A 13,810-nucleotide genomic window follows, 5' to 3' on the forward strand; every position below is an offset into this window, starting at 1 on the left:
AGTTTTCTATACTTGGAATCCTTCATGCAATTTAGGCTGGCCCAGAAAGGTCCCTTTTGGCTCTTCAATTGTGTGGTTGCTTGATTTAATCTCCTTCAGCCCTTCAGGGAATATTGCCCAGAAGGTCTGAATCTCTGTCCCATCTCCTCAGAAGGAATGTTGCCCCCAGATCCAAGGAGCAGCTTTCCCATTCAGGTATGTGTCCTGTTCTTTTTCAGTGTCACCCCAGCGGCTGTCTCATTGACCTCTGCCTGCAGATGAGTGTCATTATGGTTCTAAAGCAGACATGGAACAACTTCATGGAGTTGGGATACCCGTAAGCATTTTTGCTGCTCTTCTTGAAGTATTGCCTTCTGTTCTGGGATGGGCAAGTCAGTTCTCACTGAAGTCATTCACTTTTAGGAAAGAGAGCCTTGTAGTCTTCAATGAACCCAATGAATGGATCTGAACCTTACAGGGGCTTCACAGGAAAAAAAAATGAATGGCTATTTCATCTTTAAAAGAAAACAATGAGAAATCAGACCTGGAGATGTATTTGGTTACCATTTGTTTTCACAACAGGAAGATCAATGGGGAAATGTGGTTTTCCATGGAATTCTGCTTCTATCCATTCACTTACATTTTAATTGCTTCTGGGTGCTGACATGGGGATATTTCAATGAACCAAATCATGTACCATCCATTAAATAAATTCTCTTTCAACATACAGTATGTTTAATGCAATGTGCTATAGGAGCTATAGGGACCAATTGATCAAAGTTACATGTAAAGCAGATTTTGGGGGATAGTTGAATGGAGGAACACAAGGTCCTCTTAGTTCTTGATATAAAAAGCTCAGGTAGGCCCCACCATTTGGATTCCTTTCCCTTGTTTCTCAAGCTGCTATGTTGTTAGTGTGTGATGCAATAGAGAAATAGCACATTCTCTGGATTCGGAGGACCTGGGTTCAAATTCCACTCTGATACTTCGTTTGACCTTGGGCAGATCACCTAACATTCTAGTGCTTCAGTTTCCTTATTTGTAAAATGAAAGGGTTGGATTAACCCCTGAGGTTTCTTCCAGCTCTGCATCAGAGAGTTTATGAATCCAGTCCCAGTCAATGACCATTTATTAAGTGCCTTAGGCAAGGGGATACACATTCAAATTCATAGAATGAAAGAGTCCCTATTCTCTTTTGGTTTTAAAGGCAATTGGGGTTAACTGACTTGCCCAGGGTCACACAGCTAGTAAGTGTCAAGTGTTTGATTTGAGGTCACATTTGAACTCGGGTCCTCTTGACTTCAGGGCCATGCTCTATCCACTGCGCCACCTAGCTGCCCCAAGAGTCCCTATTCTCAAAAGAGCTTCTATTTTTGGGGAGAGGGGCAGTGTGGAGGACATGTAACTATAGCATGTGTCAGCATCTCTGGAAAAGTCATTAGAGACCCTCCTTATTGGACATTCATTCTGAAACAGGCCACAGGGTGCCAACATGTTAAGTTCATCATAGAAATATTTTTATCTAAATGGCATGAAGATCAATGTGAGGACCCAGAGGGTGTACTGGGGGCTCAGTTCAGATGGAGAAGGCAGGGTCTCGGGGGAACACAGAAGACCAGAATCAGAATTGGGTGGTATGGTGAGCTTCAAGGTAACCACCAGGCCTGGGATCTAGAACACCGGGTCTGATTTCCATCATGAGCATGAACACTCCCAGAATCACATCTGTCTAGGACACTATTCCCGTTGCTGAACAATCACTTAGGCATAATTTCTAAAGCCCCATGGTCTTCTCTTATAGATTGTTCCATAACTGGTGGACCCAACATAAGATTAAACGGAATGAGCAGGTGATGAAGTTACCACAGTGGGAAAAAGATTGGAATCTACAGCCCATGAATCTCCATGGATTGATAGATGAATACCTGGAAATGGGTAAGGATGTATGCATAAGCCGTCAAGATGTGAGATATTCTGCATTAGATTAGGAGCAGGCTATGGGACTATCTGGGAAGTATATTATCTACTAATGGCAGACCCATTACTTATTGTGAACACTAGTTCTGTTAAGCCACGAAAGGATCAGGAGTGTCAAACAACATTTGCTTGTTCATTTGATTTTGAAATTCTTGTCCTTTTAGTTTTTGTTGCCTGAGATTACAGGGAAAGACAACTTGGGACAGTGGATAGCGAGCAGAACTTGAGGCCAGGAAGATCTCAGTTCAAGGCCCACTCTTGGCATGCTTGACCTTGAACTGAAGCTCTCTGTTGTGCTCTGTATGACTTGCTCAGAGACTGAGAGAAGATGCCAGCATGGATTGGTAGGAGGAGTCTCCCCTCCTGCTGAAATGACAAGCCCTGCCTCTACCTCCTAGTCTATGCTTAGGATTGACTTTGGTTTTGTTTTGGCTGCTGCATGCTACTGTTACTTCCTGTGGAGTGTAATGGAAATAATACTGAATTTGAAACTAGAGGGCCTGGGCCCAAATTCCAAACCAGCCACGTGCTGGCTGAGTGAGCTTCGGCAAGTCATTACAAGCCTTTGCATCTTAGTTTTCTATCCACAAAATGAGCGGATTGGACTAGATAAAATCTATGGTTTCCAGCTCTAAATTTATGATCTTATGATCTCTAAGGATGGCTCCTTAGAGATCTCATTATCCACTAAACTCCCCATCTTTTGTGTAGTCACATCTGACCCCAATCCCTGCTCATCCAACTGTTTGTTTGCTTTTTTTTTTTTAATCTTAGGGTGATAATCTTGTTTCAATCTTTTAATCCGTGTAATTCTGTAGTTATAGGCAAGTCACTTAACCTCTGTCAATCCTATTTGCTCATTGGTAAATTCAAAGAGTTGAACCAGACCATTGTTGTTATTCAGTCATTTTTCAGTTGTGTCCAACTGTTCGTGATCCCATTTGGGGTTTTCTTGGCACAGATACTGGAGTGGTTTGCTATGTCCTCCTCCAGTGCATTTTACAAATGAGGAAACTGTAGCAAACAGGGTCAAGTGATGTGCCCAGGGTCACACAGCTAGTAAGTGTCAGAGGTGAATTTAAACTCATGAAGATGAGTCTTCCTGACTCCAGGCCCAACATTCTAGCCACTGTAATGTTTAGTTGCCTCCAGAACCAGACTAGTGATTCCCAATCTTTTTTTTTTTTTTAGCATAAGGATTCCTTTTATTTTTTAAATTTTTTTAATTAATTTATTTTTAGTTTTCAACAATCACTTCCATTAGCTTTTGAGTTTTAAATTTTCTCCCCCTCCCTCCCCACCTTCCTCCCCAAGATGGCATGCATATGATATAGTCTTTACATATGCATTCCTATTAAACATATTTTCACATTAGTCATGTTGTGAAAAAGAGTTAGAACCAATAGGAGGAACCACAAGAAAGAAGAAACAAAACAAAACAGAAGAAAAAAAAGAGCAAATAGTATGCTTCAATTTGCATTCAAACTCCATAGTTCTTTCTCTGGATGTGAATAGCATTTTCCATCATGAGACTTCTAGAGATGTCTTAGATACTTGAATTACTGAGAAGGGCTAAGTCTATCAAAGTTAGTCATGGCACAACATGGCTGTTACTATGTACAATCTTCTCCTGGTTCTGCTCACTTCACTCAGCATTAGTCCATACAAGTCTTTCCAGGTTTTTCTGCAGTCAGCCTGCTCATCATTTCTTATATCACAACAGTATTTCATTACATTCATATACTGTAACTTGTTCAGCCATTTCCCAATTGATGGGAAATTTCCAATTCTTGGCCACCACAGAAAGAACTGCTACAAATAATTTTGTAAATGTGAGTCCTTTTCTCATTTTTATGATCTCTTTGGGATACAACTCTAAAGAGCTATTGCTGGATCAAAGGGTACGCACATTTTTATAGCCCTTTGGGCATAGTTAAGGATTCCTTTTTAAAAATATTTTTAAAGCAAACCCTCCACAACATTAATTGCATTATTAGCATTGTTGATTAATATTAACATAACAATTATTTTTAAAACTATTGAGAATTTAGTAACAAAAATTAATTAGTATTTATTAATCACATCTGTATTAATTATGTTTTGTGTTAATTATATTATGTTATATAATATATTACATCTATCACATTTATTAATCACATTGATGAAATTTGAAAAATAGTATTATATACATATATACATGTGCCTACATAAAGAAATACATATGATTATACAAGAAGCAGACTAGAGGAGTAGACGGAGGAGTCAGGAAGGCTTGGTTTTAAATCCTTTCCTTTATCATATACTACTTTTGTGACCATAGGCACCTCCTAAACCATCACTCTACATTACAGATGAGTGTCAAAGGAATGAATGAATAAAAAGCACTTATTAAGTGCTTACTGTGTACAAAGCACTCAGCTAAGCCCTGAGGATTCAAATAAAAAAGAGGAATAGTCTCTACACTCACGGAACTCACATTTTGATAGGAGAAACAACACATATGCTCTGAATAGATAGAGGGAATTTTCACATTTGGAATTCTTTCCATTAATGAAATGATATATAAATAGGTAGATAGATGCATACACACATATACATTCCTACGTATATATTCATGTACACATATATACATACAAATTGTATGTAATATGCATGTTACCAAAAGACCTGATTCCATGAGACATGTGTAGAAATTGGATGTATTCCAAGATAAATGAACATACATGTGGAACTCTTCATACCAAGTACAAAGGCATCTTCAATATAGGCATAACACGTATATGTGTAAGTAGATATAGCTGTATGCATAAATATGTGTATATATACATATGTATATATGCTTAGACCTGAATGTATATGCTTTGTATGTAGAGATCAATGTGTATATCCATACATAGACATGCATGAATAGATACATATTCACTTGCATTGCTTTGTATGTACATAGACATATATACTCATATGTTCACACATATACTTGTATAGTTTAAAAATAGTTCTGAGCCATGCTGCACTTTTCGTTGGAGGTAATAGCCAAAATGATAGAGCCAGGTACATTTAAGGATTCACGGACCTCTTATAATTAGCATATAGCCTCTGAAAGGTCTATAGCCCACAGATTGGGAATCGTGCTATGAGATTGTTTCTAAGGTCTTCTAGTTTTAGAAATTTGTTTGACTTACTCCATCTGTTTTCTTAGCCACCCCCGGATCTGATGCCCTTTTTTTTTTTTTTTGGTAGTTTTACAGTTTGGCTTCGTCACCATCTTTGTGGCAGCTTTCCCTCTGGCCCCGCTCCTGGCCCTGATGAACAACATCATTGAAATCCGACTGGATGCCTACAAATTTGTCACTCAGTGGAGAAGACCTTTGCCTGCAAGGGCAACCAATATAGGTGAGTGTGTGTAATTAGAAACTGCTCTGTTGATGAACCAAATCTTCAGCCACATCTCAATATATCACTGGGTGTGCTTCATTGGCTTGTGCCCCCAAGCATGGAAACAAAGGTCAGAATTATTGGTAAACAGCCAATGGATTCTCCCATCTGTCTGAGTTGAAATTGTCCATTTGGAGAATCTGCTGTCTAGCTTTTGTCTCTCCCAGCCTTTGACCTTTTTGTCAAAAAGTGAAAAATTCCATCTGCCGTCCAGTCAAATTGTTGCCCATGGACATATTCCAAAGAGAGTTAAACCTGTAAATAACTGAAGGTATCAAGTTTAATAATAATAATAATAATAATAATAATAATAATAATAATATGTAAATGACATGTCAATACTTTAGGAAGAAGTAGACATTCCTTCAAAGAATAATAGTCATGACTGAACAGCATTTATACATCATTGGGTGTGTTGAGTGTTACTAAAAATATTTTGCCTCTGCCTGGAGCCCGTTTTAACAACTAAGATACAAGAGTAGAATTAAAAAGCCTCCCATGGGCAACAGCCTTATCAACTCTACCAACAATATGTTGAGAGTAGAACATATGGTACAATTGATGTTTATTGAAAAGAAAGGATTTTTTACAGGAATTCAGCCTTTGGTCATCACCAGAAATTTTGAAAGGGTTATGCTTAGGGAATCTGAATTTATTAATTAATGCAGTTAATGAAAGGAAAAGTTAGAAACTGCCCTATACATTATTGTAGGCTGGAAAGATCAAGCACCCACTAAAATATCTAAGAAGATATAAACTGGTCACTAGAATTACACATCACAGGCTTGGTTGCTTCCACAAACTAACAGACAAAATATCCTTATACTACATATATAAACCCAAAACTATCCTTAAGAATTGAATAAATAGACTATAATGGAACTGCAATATTATCACAGAGAATAATTACCCACAATTAACCATCTGTGTCACTGATCCATAAAAAAATTAACAGCAATTTTTTTTTTTAGACTGGGTAAAGTCACTGATATGCCACCATACCAAATGTTCACAATCTCCAAACCATATGAAATACCAAACTTTCAAAACATTGAGGCCTAGCTGAAGAAATTGATGCCAAATGGGAATAGAATGAGGTCACCATAATCATCTAGTCTCCTACAAGGGTAGTCTCAGATATGTCTTTAAAGAGACTGCAGAAGATGAAGTTGCTTCCCAATAGAGGGATTATGTTCTGTTAGAATAACCAGTTATTTTATATGCCTGTGTAGTAGTCCACAGAGCATTAAACATACAAGAATAATCACAGCGTAATGACTTGTTCAGGGATCATTTTATGTCTGAATTGTATCAAAAAAAGATGAGAAAATAAAATAATAATAATAATAGCAACAGCAGCAGCTCACATTTCTATAGGACTTTTAAAAGTTTAGAAATGTCTTTCCTTATAACAACCCTGTGAGATTGGTACTGAAAGCATTCTGATCCTTGCTTATCCTATGAACTAGGGTTCATGCCCTGGCTGTATTAATGTTATCTGTGTGACCTTGGGCAAATCATTTCCCATCGCTAGGCCTCATTTACATCAACTATAACATGAGTGGATTGGGTGATCCCATTTTCTTGAGACAAAGATACCCTGGTATGTTGGGAGAGCAGGCCCATGTGAGCTAAGATGTTGAGGAAGAGCATAATAGCTGTGTTCAAATATCAGAAGGGATATTAACTATAAATGGTAGCTAAGTGGCACAGTGGAGAGACCACCCAGCCCAGAGGCAGAAAGAACCGAGTTCAAATGTGACCTCAGACACTGACTAGCTGTGTGACCCTAGGCAACTCACTTAACCCTTTTTATCTCAGTTTTCTCATCTGTAAAATGGGCTGGAGAAGGAAATGGCAAACTAGTCTAGTAGCTTTGCCAAGAAAACCCCAGATGAGGTCACAGGAGAGTCAGACACAATTGAAATGACTAAACAACAACAAACTAAAAAAGAAATTTTATATAGATATATTCTGTATGGCTCTAGAGGGCAGAAGTAGAATCAGGAGATGCACTCTACAGGGATTCAGGATGCCTTTGTCCCCTATCCTCAGCGCTCTCCACCCCTTTCCGTTAGATGGTGAGCTTCTTGAGGGCAGGGCCTTTTTATTTTTATTTGTATTCTCAACACTTAGAACAGTTGCGGGTAGTACAGTAAGCACTTGATAAATGCTCCTTTACTGCTTTATAGATAAGGAAACTGAGGCTTTGAGAGATAAATGAACTTGTTTAAAGTTAGCTTGTCAGATAGCTTGTAAGTGTTGGAGCTGGAATGGAAATTCAGGTCTCTTGACTCTCCAATCACTCTCTGTCTCTGTGTATCTCCCTTTGTCTCTCTGTGTCTAAGTCTGTCTCTCTCTGTCTCTGTCACATACACACACACACACACACACACACACACACACACACACACACACCCTACACATATATGAGCAACTAAGGATGGAAGAAGAAAGAGTTGATTAGCTCACCATGACATGGCAGGAAGAAGTTGGTTCACTCTTTGTTAATCATGGCCTCCTTGGGCATTAATTTCCTCATCTTTAACTAGAGAGGGTGGGACAACAATCAGGATTTCTTAATCCAAGATCTATGAACTTGTGTGTGTGTGTGTGTGTGTGTGTGTGTGTGTGTGTGTATGACTTCCAATACAATTATTTCTTTTGTTGTCTTCTGCGTTCTATTTTCTACATTGAGCAACATTATTCCGAGGAGTCTATTGGCCTCACCAGGCTGCCAAAGGGATTCAGTGATAACCCAAGTCCTCTCTGGGGTCCTTTCCAGTTCTAAGTCTCAATTTCTGTCCTCCTATAATCCTATGACCTCATGGAATTTTTAAGGATCTCTTTTTTCTTCTTTAGCCATGTCTGTAATTTTGAACAGACTAGGACTGGAGAGTCGCCAAAATGATTAATATACTGAAGGTTCACCAACATGCCTTCCTTGAGAATAGTGCCATGAGACCATTTAGAAAGTGATCTCCCTCTGGCAAACTCTCCTTGGTGCTCAGACAACTGAAACCCTTTGGATACTTCTGGAAAATGTGGCCTGCCTCTTAGAACCATTAACTGGGGCAAAAGGGTAGCCTATCAGAAAGCAAAGTGCCCTGAGAATGTAGAGCCTTGTATTCAAATTTCTCCTCTGCTACTCGTCAATGGGTTGATAAGTATTATTTAATTATTAATTATTTATATAATATTTAATTATATATTATTATTAATAATAATAATGATAAGTATTTATTAAACACTTCCCATGTGCCAGGTACTGTGTTAAGTTCTACGGAAATAAAGAAAGGCAAAAAGCAATCCCCATTCTCAAGGAGTTCCCAGTCTAATGAGGGGACAACATGCAAACAGTCACGTACAAACCAGCTCTAAGCGGGAGAAAAATTGGGGACAGTCAATAGAAGAAAGGCACTAGAATTAATTTGTTCAGTATGGAGCAGGTCACCAAAAGGTAGACAGCTGGCTGCTATCTTGGCTTCTTGTGTCTTCATATCACTGTATCTTGTTTTCTTCTATTAAACAAATCAAGGCTTCCCCCACCAAATTTGGCTTGATACTACAGGGGTATTATTTTTTATTTCTTTAGACATAGAGAACAGAGGATCAGTGGGTGAGAATTACAGAGAAGGGGACTTGATGTGGAAGGAAGAGCCTGCTAGCAACTGAAAATGTGAAACAGGGGCAGCTAGGTGGCACAGTGGATAGAGCACCGGCCCTGGATTCAGGAGGACCTGAGTTCAAATCCGGCCTCAGACACATAACACTTACTAGCTGTGTGACCCTGGGGAAGTCACTTAACCCCATTGCCTAAAATAACAACAACAAAAAGAAAAGAAAAGAAAAGAAAATGTGAAACAGTGGAATGGGATGCCTTAGGAGACCATGGAGTTTCCCTGACAATATGGCACAGAGGCTGGAAATTATTGGGGATATTATAGAGGGAATTCTTGCACAGGCTTGGGGATGGACTGATTGGCTTCGAATGTCTCCTCCAGCTCTGAGTAATGTTGTACCTTTCAGTTCCCTCATCAGTAAAATGAGAGGTTTGAACAAGGCAAACTCTGAGGCGTTAACTAGTCCCCTTGCACATTTGTGCAGTGAGGTATTAGGTAAGAAAGTTATCCAGGTGTCCTATGGCAAAGCAGGGGTGGGCTTGGAAACTTGTGAGTTGCAGTTCGGATACTTGGCCCTGGCAGAAAGCTGGGTTTGTATGTGCAGGATCTGGGAGATTACAAGGCTTGAAGAATGATTCATTCATGAGCCATAGACCGAACCAGGGAGTCTAAATAAGAAGGGGAGGGCTTTTCGGATACAGGGAGAGAGAAGGGAGGACTGATTTTCATGCTATCATGAGGAGGGAGTCAGACGGTTGGCAGAAGCAAGCAAAGATGAAGCCACAACTCATCCATGTTGTCTAAGCCAGAAAGGCAATAAAAATGTGGTACGGATACAGAAACAGTCAAGTTTCATGAGCAAGTTATACCATTGGTACTCTGCCGGAAAGTACAGCTTCTTAGCAGAGTGGCTGAACGCGGACTAGCTAATCTTGGACAAAGATAAATCTACCCTGGTTTTCACTGTACTCCTATAATTTTCAAGATAGTACTTGAAAGCATTGATCTATGATCTAAAAACAAAAGGTAAAAAACAAAACACAAGTGCTTACTAAATCCTTTCCATTGTGTACCAGTCTCTTGCCTTCTGGGGGAAGGGGAGAAATACCATTCCAGCACGTTGTGTCCTGCCTGTTCCCCTGCCTTTGGGGCTAAGGGGAGAAATGCCTTCCATCCTATCAGATCTCCTGACAGGTCTTCTGCCTTTGGGGGAAGGAGAAAAAAATGCCATTCCATCATGTCTCCTGCTTAGTCTCCTTCCTTCAGGGAAGAAGAGAAATATTATTCCCTCTTATTTTCCAAGCAGAATTGCCTAACGCCCTCCTTCTCTCTCCCTTCCAACCTCAAAATCAAATCTGTTGCCAAGGTCTGTTGATTTTACATTTGGAACATTTCTGGCAACAACTCCTCCCCTCTGATCTTGCCATCTACCTGTGTCAGGCCCTCAACATCTCAAGCTTGGACTTTTTTTTTAATTGTTTCGTTATTAATTTATGGAATAAAACAAGCATTTCCATAATACGGTAGAATTTTTTAAAAGATGATTGCACATGAAAGTGCAAATCTATTATGTATAACTTGTTACTCCTTTTAAATATATAATAAAGTTATATAAATTTCTTTTTTCTCCTCTTTTTTTCTCACCCCCACCCCCACCCTAGAAAGGGCTACCATTAGACAAATAAGTATAGTAACCTTGTATTTGATGAGTGTAAAGACTTGAGTTTTGGGGTTAAGAGTTCATTATTTGGTTAAAAAAAACTGTTGGGAAAACTGGAAAGTATATGGTAGAAATTGGCCATAGATCCATCTTGGACTTTTGAAGTAAGCTGCTGATCAGTTTCCCTGCCTCAATTCTCTCCTCACTCCACTTATCCTCTACTCAGTTATACAAACGACCTTCCTAAAGATTTTACCATGTTGCCCCCTTTACTCAAATTCCAGTTACTTCTGGGATCAAATATAAAATCCTTTATTCAGCATGTAAAACCCTTGACAACCTGACCCCTTCCCGCCATTCTAGTGTTCATATACGTTACCCCATGCATTCATCTATCTGACCTCCTTACCCTTACTTCCTTGAACAAGACGCTGCACTACCAACTCCAGGCAATTTTGCCTGTCTCCCATGTCTAGAATTCTGTCCCTCCTTAATGGTACCTCCTCAATTCCCTAGCTTCGTTCAGTTCCAGTTTAAGTCCTACCTTCTCCTTAATGCCAGTACCTTCCCTCTTCCAGGGCCATCTCCAGTCATCCTGATCTATATCTTGCCACTGGACCCAGATGGCTCCAGAGATAAAAATGAGGCTGGTGACCTTGCACAGCCCTCTCTTACTTAAATCCAATTCATTTGCAAGTCACGACATCACTTTCCCGATGTCACGGTCTTCTTTGGGAATCAACATTCCGTCTCTCCTCTCCAACTTATTCTCAATATGTTTGTTATAGGGAAGTAGAGCGGTGCAGTGGATAGAGTGCTGGCCCTGGAGTTAGAAAGACTTACCTTCAGGAGTTCAAATCTGGCCTCAGATACTTACTAGCTGTGTGACCCTGGGCAACACACTTAAACCCCGTTTGCCTCATTTTCTTCATCTGTAAAATGAACCAGAGAAGGAGATGGCAAGCTACGCCAGTATCTCCAGCAAGAAAAGCCCAAATGTGGTCACAAAGAATCAGACATGACTGAAATAACTCAACACCATTTATTTATAGGTAGTTATTTGCATGTTTTCTTCTCACTTAGACTGTGAGCTCTTGAAAAGCAGGGACTGTCTTTTGCCTTTCTTTGTCTCGTCAGCTCTTAGTACAAAGGCTGACACACAGTTGCCTCTTAAATGCTTAAGGAGTGACACATTTCTTCCTGAAGGAATGAATCAGGAAATCAATGAAAAATCAATTATGAATCACTTATCATGAACTAAGCACTGGGGTACAAAAATAGAAAAGCAAGACAGGCGCTGCTGTCAGGGAGCTTACATTCTAACGGGTGAGATAATGCATTTGGGAGTCCTCAGCTACAAGTCAGCCGGAAAAGTCCTATATTCCTTAGCTTGCAGCCTCTAAGCAGATGGTTATGTTTCCTCTTGGGTGTCATTTCCACTCATTAAATCATATTTATTTCCTGATGTTGAACCATTCAACAGTGCCAATGACTGCTGTGGCCAGAACTTTCTTTTCTGGAACTGCACTAGCAATGATTGAAGCACCCAAAGGAGCAGTAGCCAGGCTGCATCTCCACGGGACTTGGTTCCCAACATGACCCTAGAAATGCTGTTCATCCCAAGGCTCTTGAGCTCAGGGCCCTGGGCTGTCCCCAGAGTCAGAGGAAAGATGGTGGTCAAGGTGGCCATGGTGGTTCAACCGTCCTGGCACATGCTTGCAACTTCAGCTAAGCTAGATCTTAATAATAATAATAATAATAACAAATAGCATCAACAAGTAACATTTATGTGATTATTACTACGTGCCAGACATTGTATTAAGAACTTTACAATTATTATCCCCTTTGATCCTCAGAACTACTCTGAGGATTAGGTGCTAGGCTTAGAATTACAGCAGCAGCATTGAATCCAACCTTATCATTTTACTAATTAGGAAACTGAAGCCCTGGGAAACTGTGACTTATCCAGGGTCAGAGAGATGATAAATGTCCGAGGCAGGTCCTCTGACTTCTCTAATATACGACATTGCCCCTTTCTCTATTGTGTCCCTCAAAAGCATGCAAACTCCTTGAGGGAGCTGAATGGATGAATTTTGCTTTATATGCCCCCAATGCCTTGCACCATGCCTTATGCAGAGTAGGTGCTTAATTATTTGTTCAATGGTTGTATTTAATCCTTGCCTCTGATCTAGAATCTTTCCCTTTCTAGGAATCTGGTATGGAATTCTTGAAGGAATTGGGGTGTTAGCTGTAATCACCAATGCATTTGTCATTGCTATCACTTCTGATTACATCCCACGCTTTGTCTACGCATTCAGATATGGCCCGTGTAAAGGTCAAGGATACAGTCAAGAAAGGTAAGGTTGGAATCCCAATCGTACATTTTTATGTCCAATAAAATGGAACCACAATGGCCCAGAGGGATATTAGGGGTTGCAGTTCTGCATACTGCACTTGTAATCATGAAGTCCGTGGTGATGCATGGGCAGCCTGGGCATATCTACCTCACGCTGCCCATTCCATGGAATCATGATGTTAGGTGAAACATTGTTACTGGGGGCAGCTATTTCCATAGAAACAGAAATAAGAAAAGGCTGCAGTCAGCTAAGATACAAGCATCGTGTTAATGCCAGGATCACAGTGATGAAATGCCTTTATATGATAAGAAATGAGGAAATAGATGCTTTCAGGAAGCAGCTTATATGAACTGATTCATGGAGAAATAAGCATGGCTAGAAGAATAATTTATATTGTATCACTAATACAAAAATGAGAACTTTTATAAGCTAATGAAGAATCAAATAAGCAGAAACAAGAGAACGATTTATGCAAGGAAAAACTGTAAAAATAAATACCTTGGAAAATGGTGAAAAAAAAAAACTTTGTTCAATACAAAGACCACTTATGATTTCAAAGCACCAATGAATAACTACACTACCCTCAACAGAGAAGCGATGGACTAAAGCTGCAGAATACATATACATGTATATGAACACATATATGCATTCATACATATATACATATATATTCATATATACATATATATGTTCATATATATATATATATATATATAATTTGTATATATATATATATATATATATATATATATATATATATATATATATATATATAATTT

General features: G+C 39.4%; 1 protein-coding gene across 1 annotated transcript in view; it reads left to right on the forward strand.

Annotated features, from left to right (window-relative positions):
* The window catches only part of ANO3 (anoctamin 3), a 310,714-nt gene that overhangs the window by 288,295 nt on the left and 8,609 nt on the right, over positions 1-13,810 (forward strand). Inside the window, exons 21-24 of the mRNA XM_020977793.1 lie at positions 219-316; positions 1,781-1,914; positions 5,197-5,349; positions 12,884-13,031. Coding sequence (XP_020833452.1) covers positions 219-316; positions 1,781-1,914; positions 5,197-5,349; positions 12,884-13,031 — 533 coding nt within the window. The remainder of the gene's footprint in view (positions 1-218; positions 317-1,780; positions 1,915-5,196; positions 5,350-12,883; positions 13,032-13,810) is intronic.

Source organism: Phascolarctos cinereus, unplaced genomic scaffold (assembly GCF_003287225.1).
Source record: "Phascolarctos cinereus isolate Bilbo 61053 unplaced genomic scaffold, phaCin_HiC Scaffold_9;HRSCAF=440, whole genome shotgun sequence".
NCBI classification, from domain to species: Eukaryota; Metazoa; Chordata; class Mammalia; order Diprotodontia; family Phascolarctidae; genus Phascolarctos; species Phascolarctos cinereus.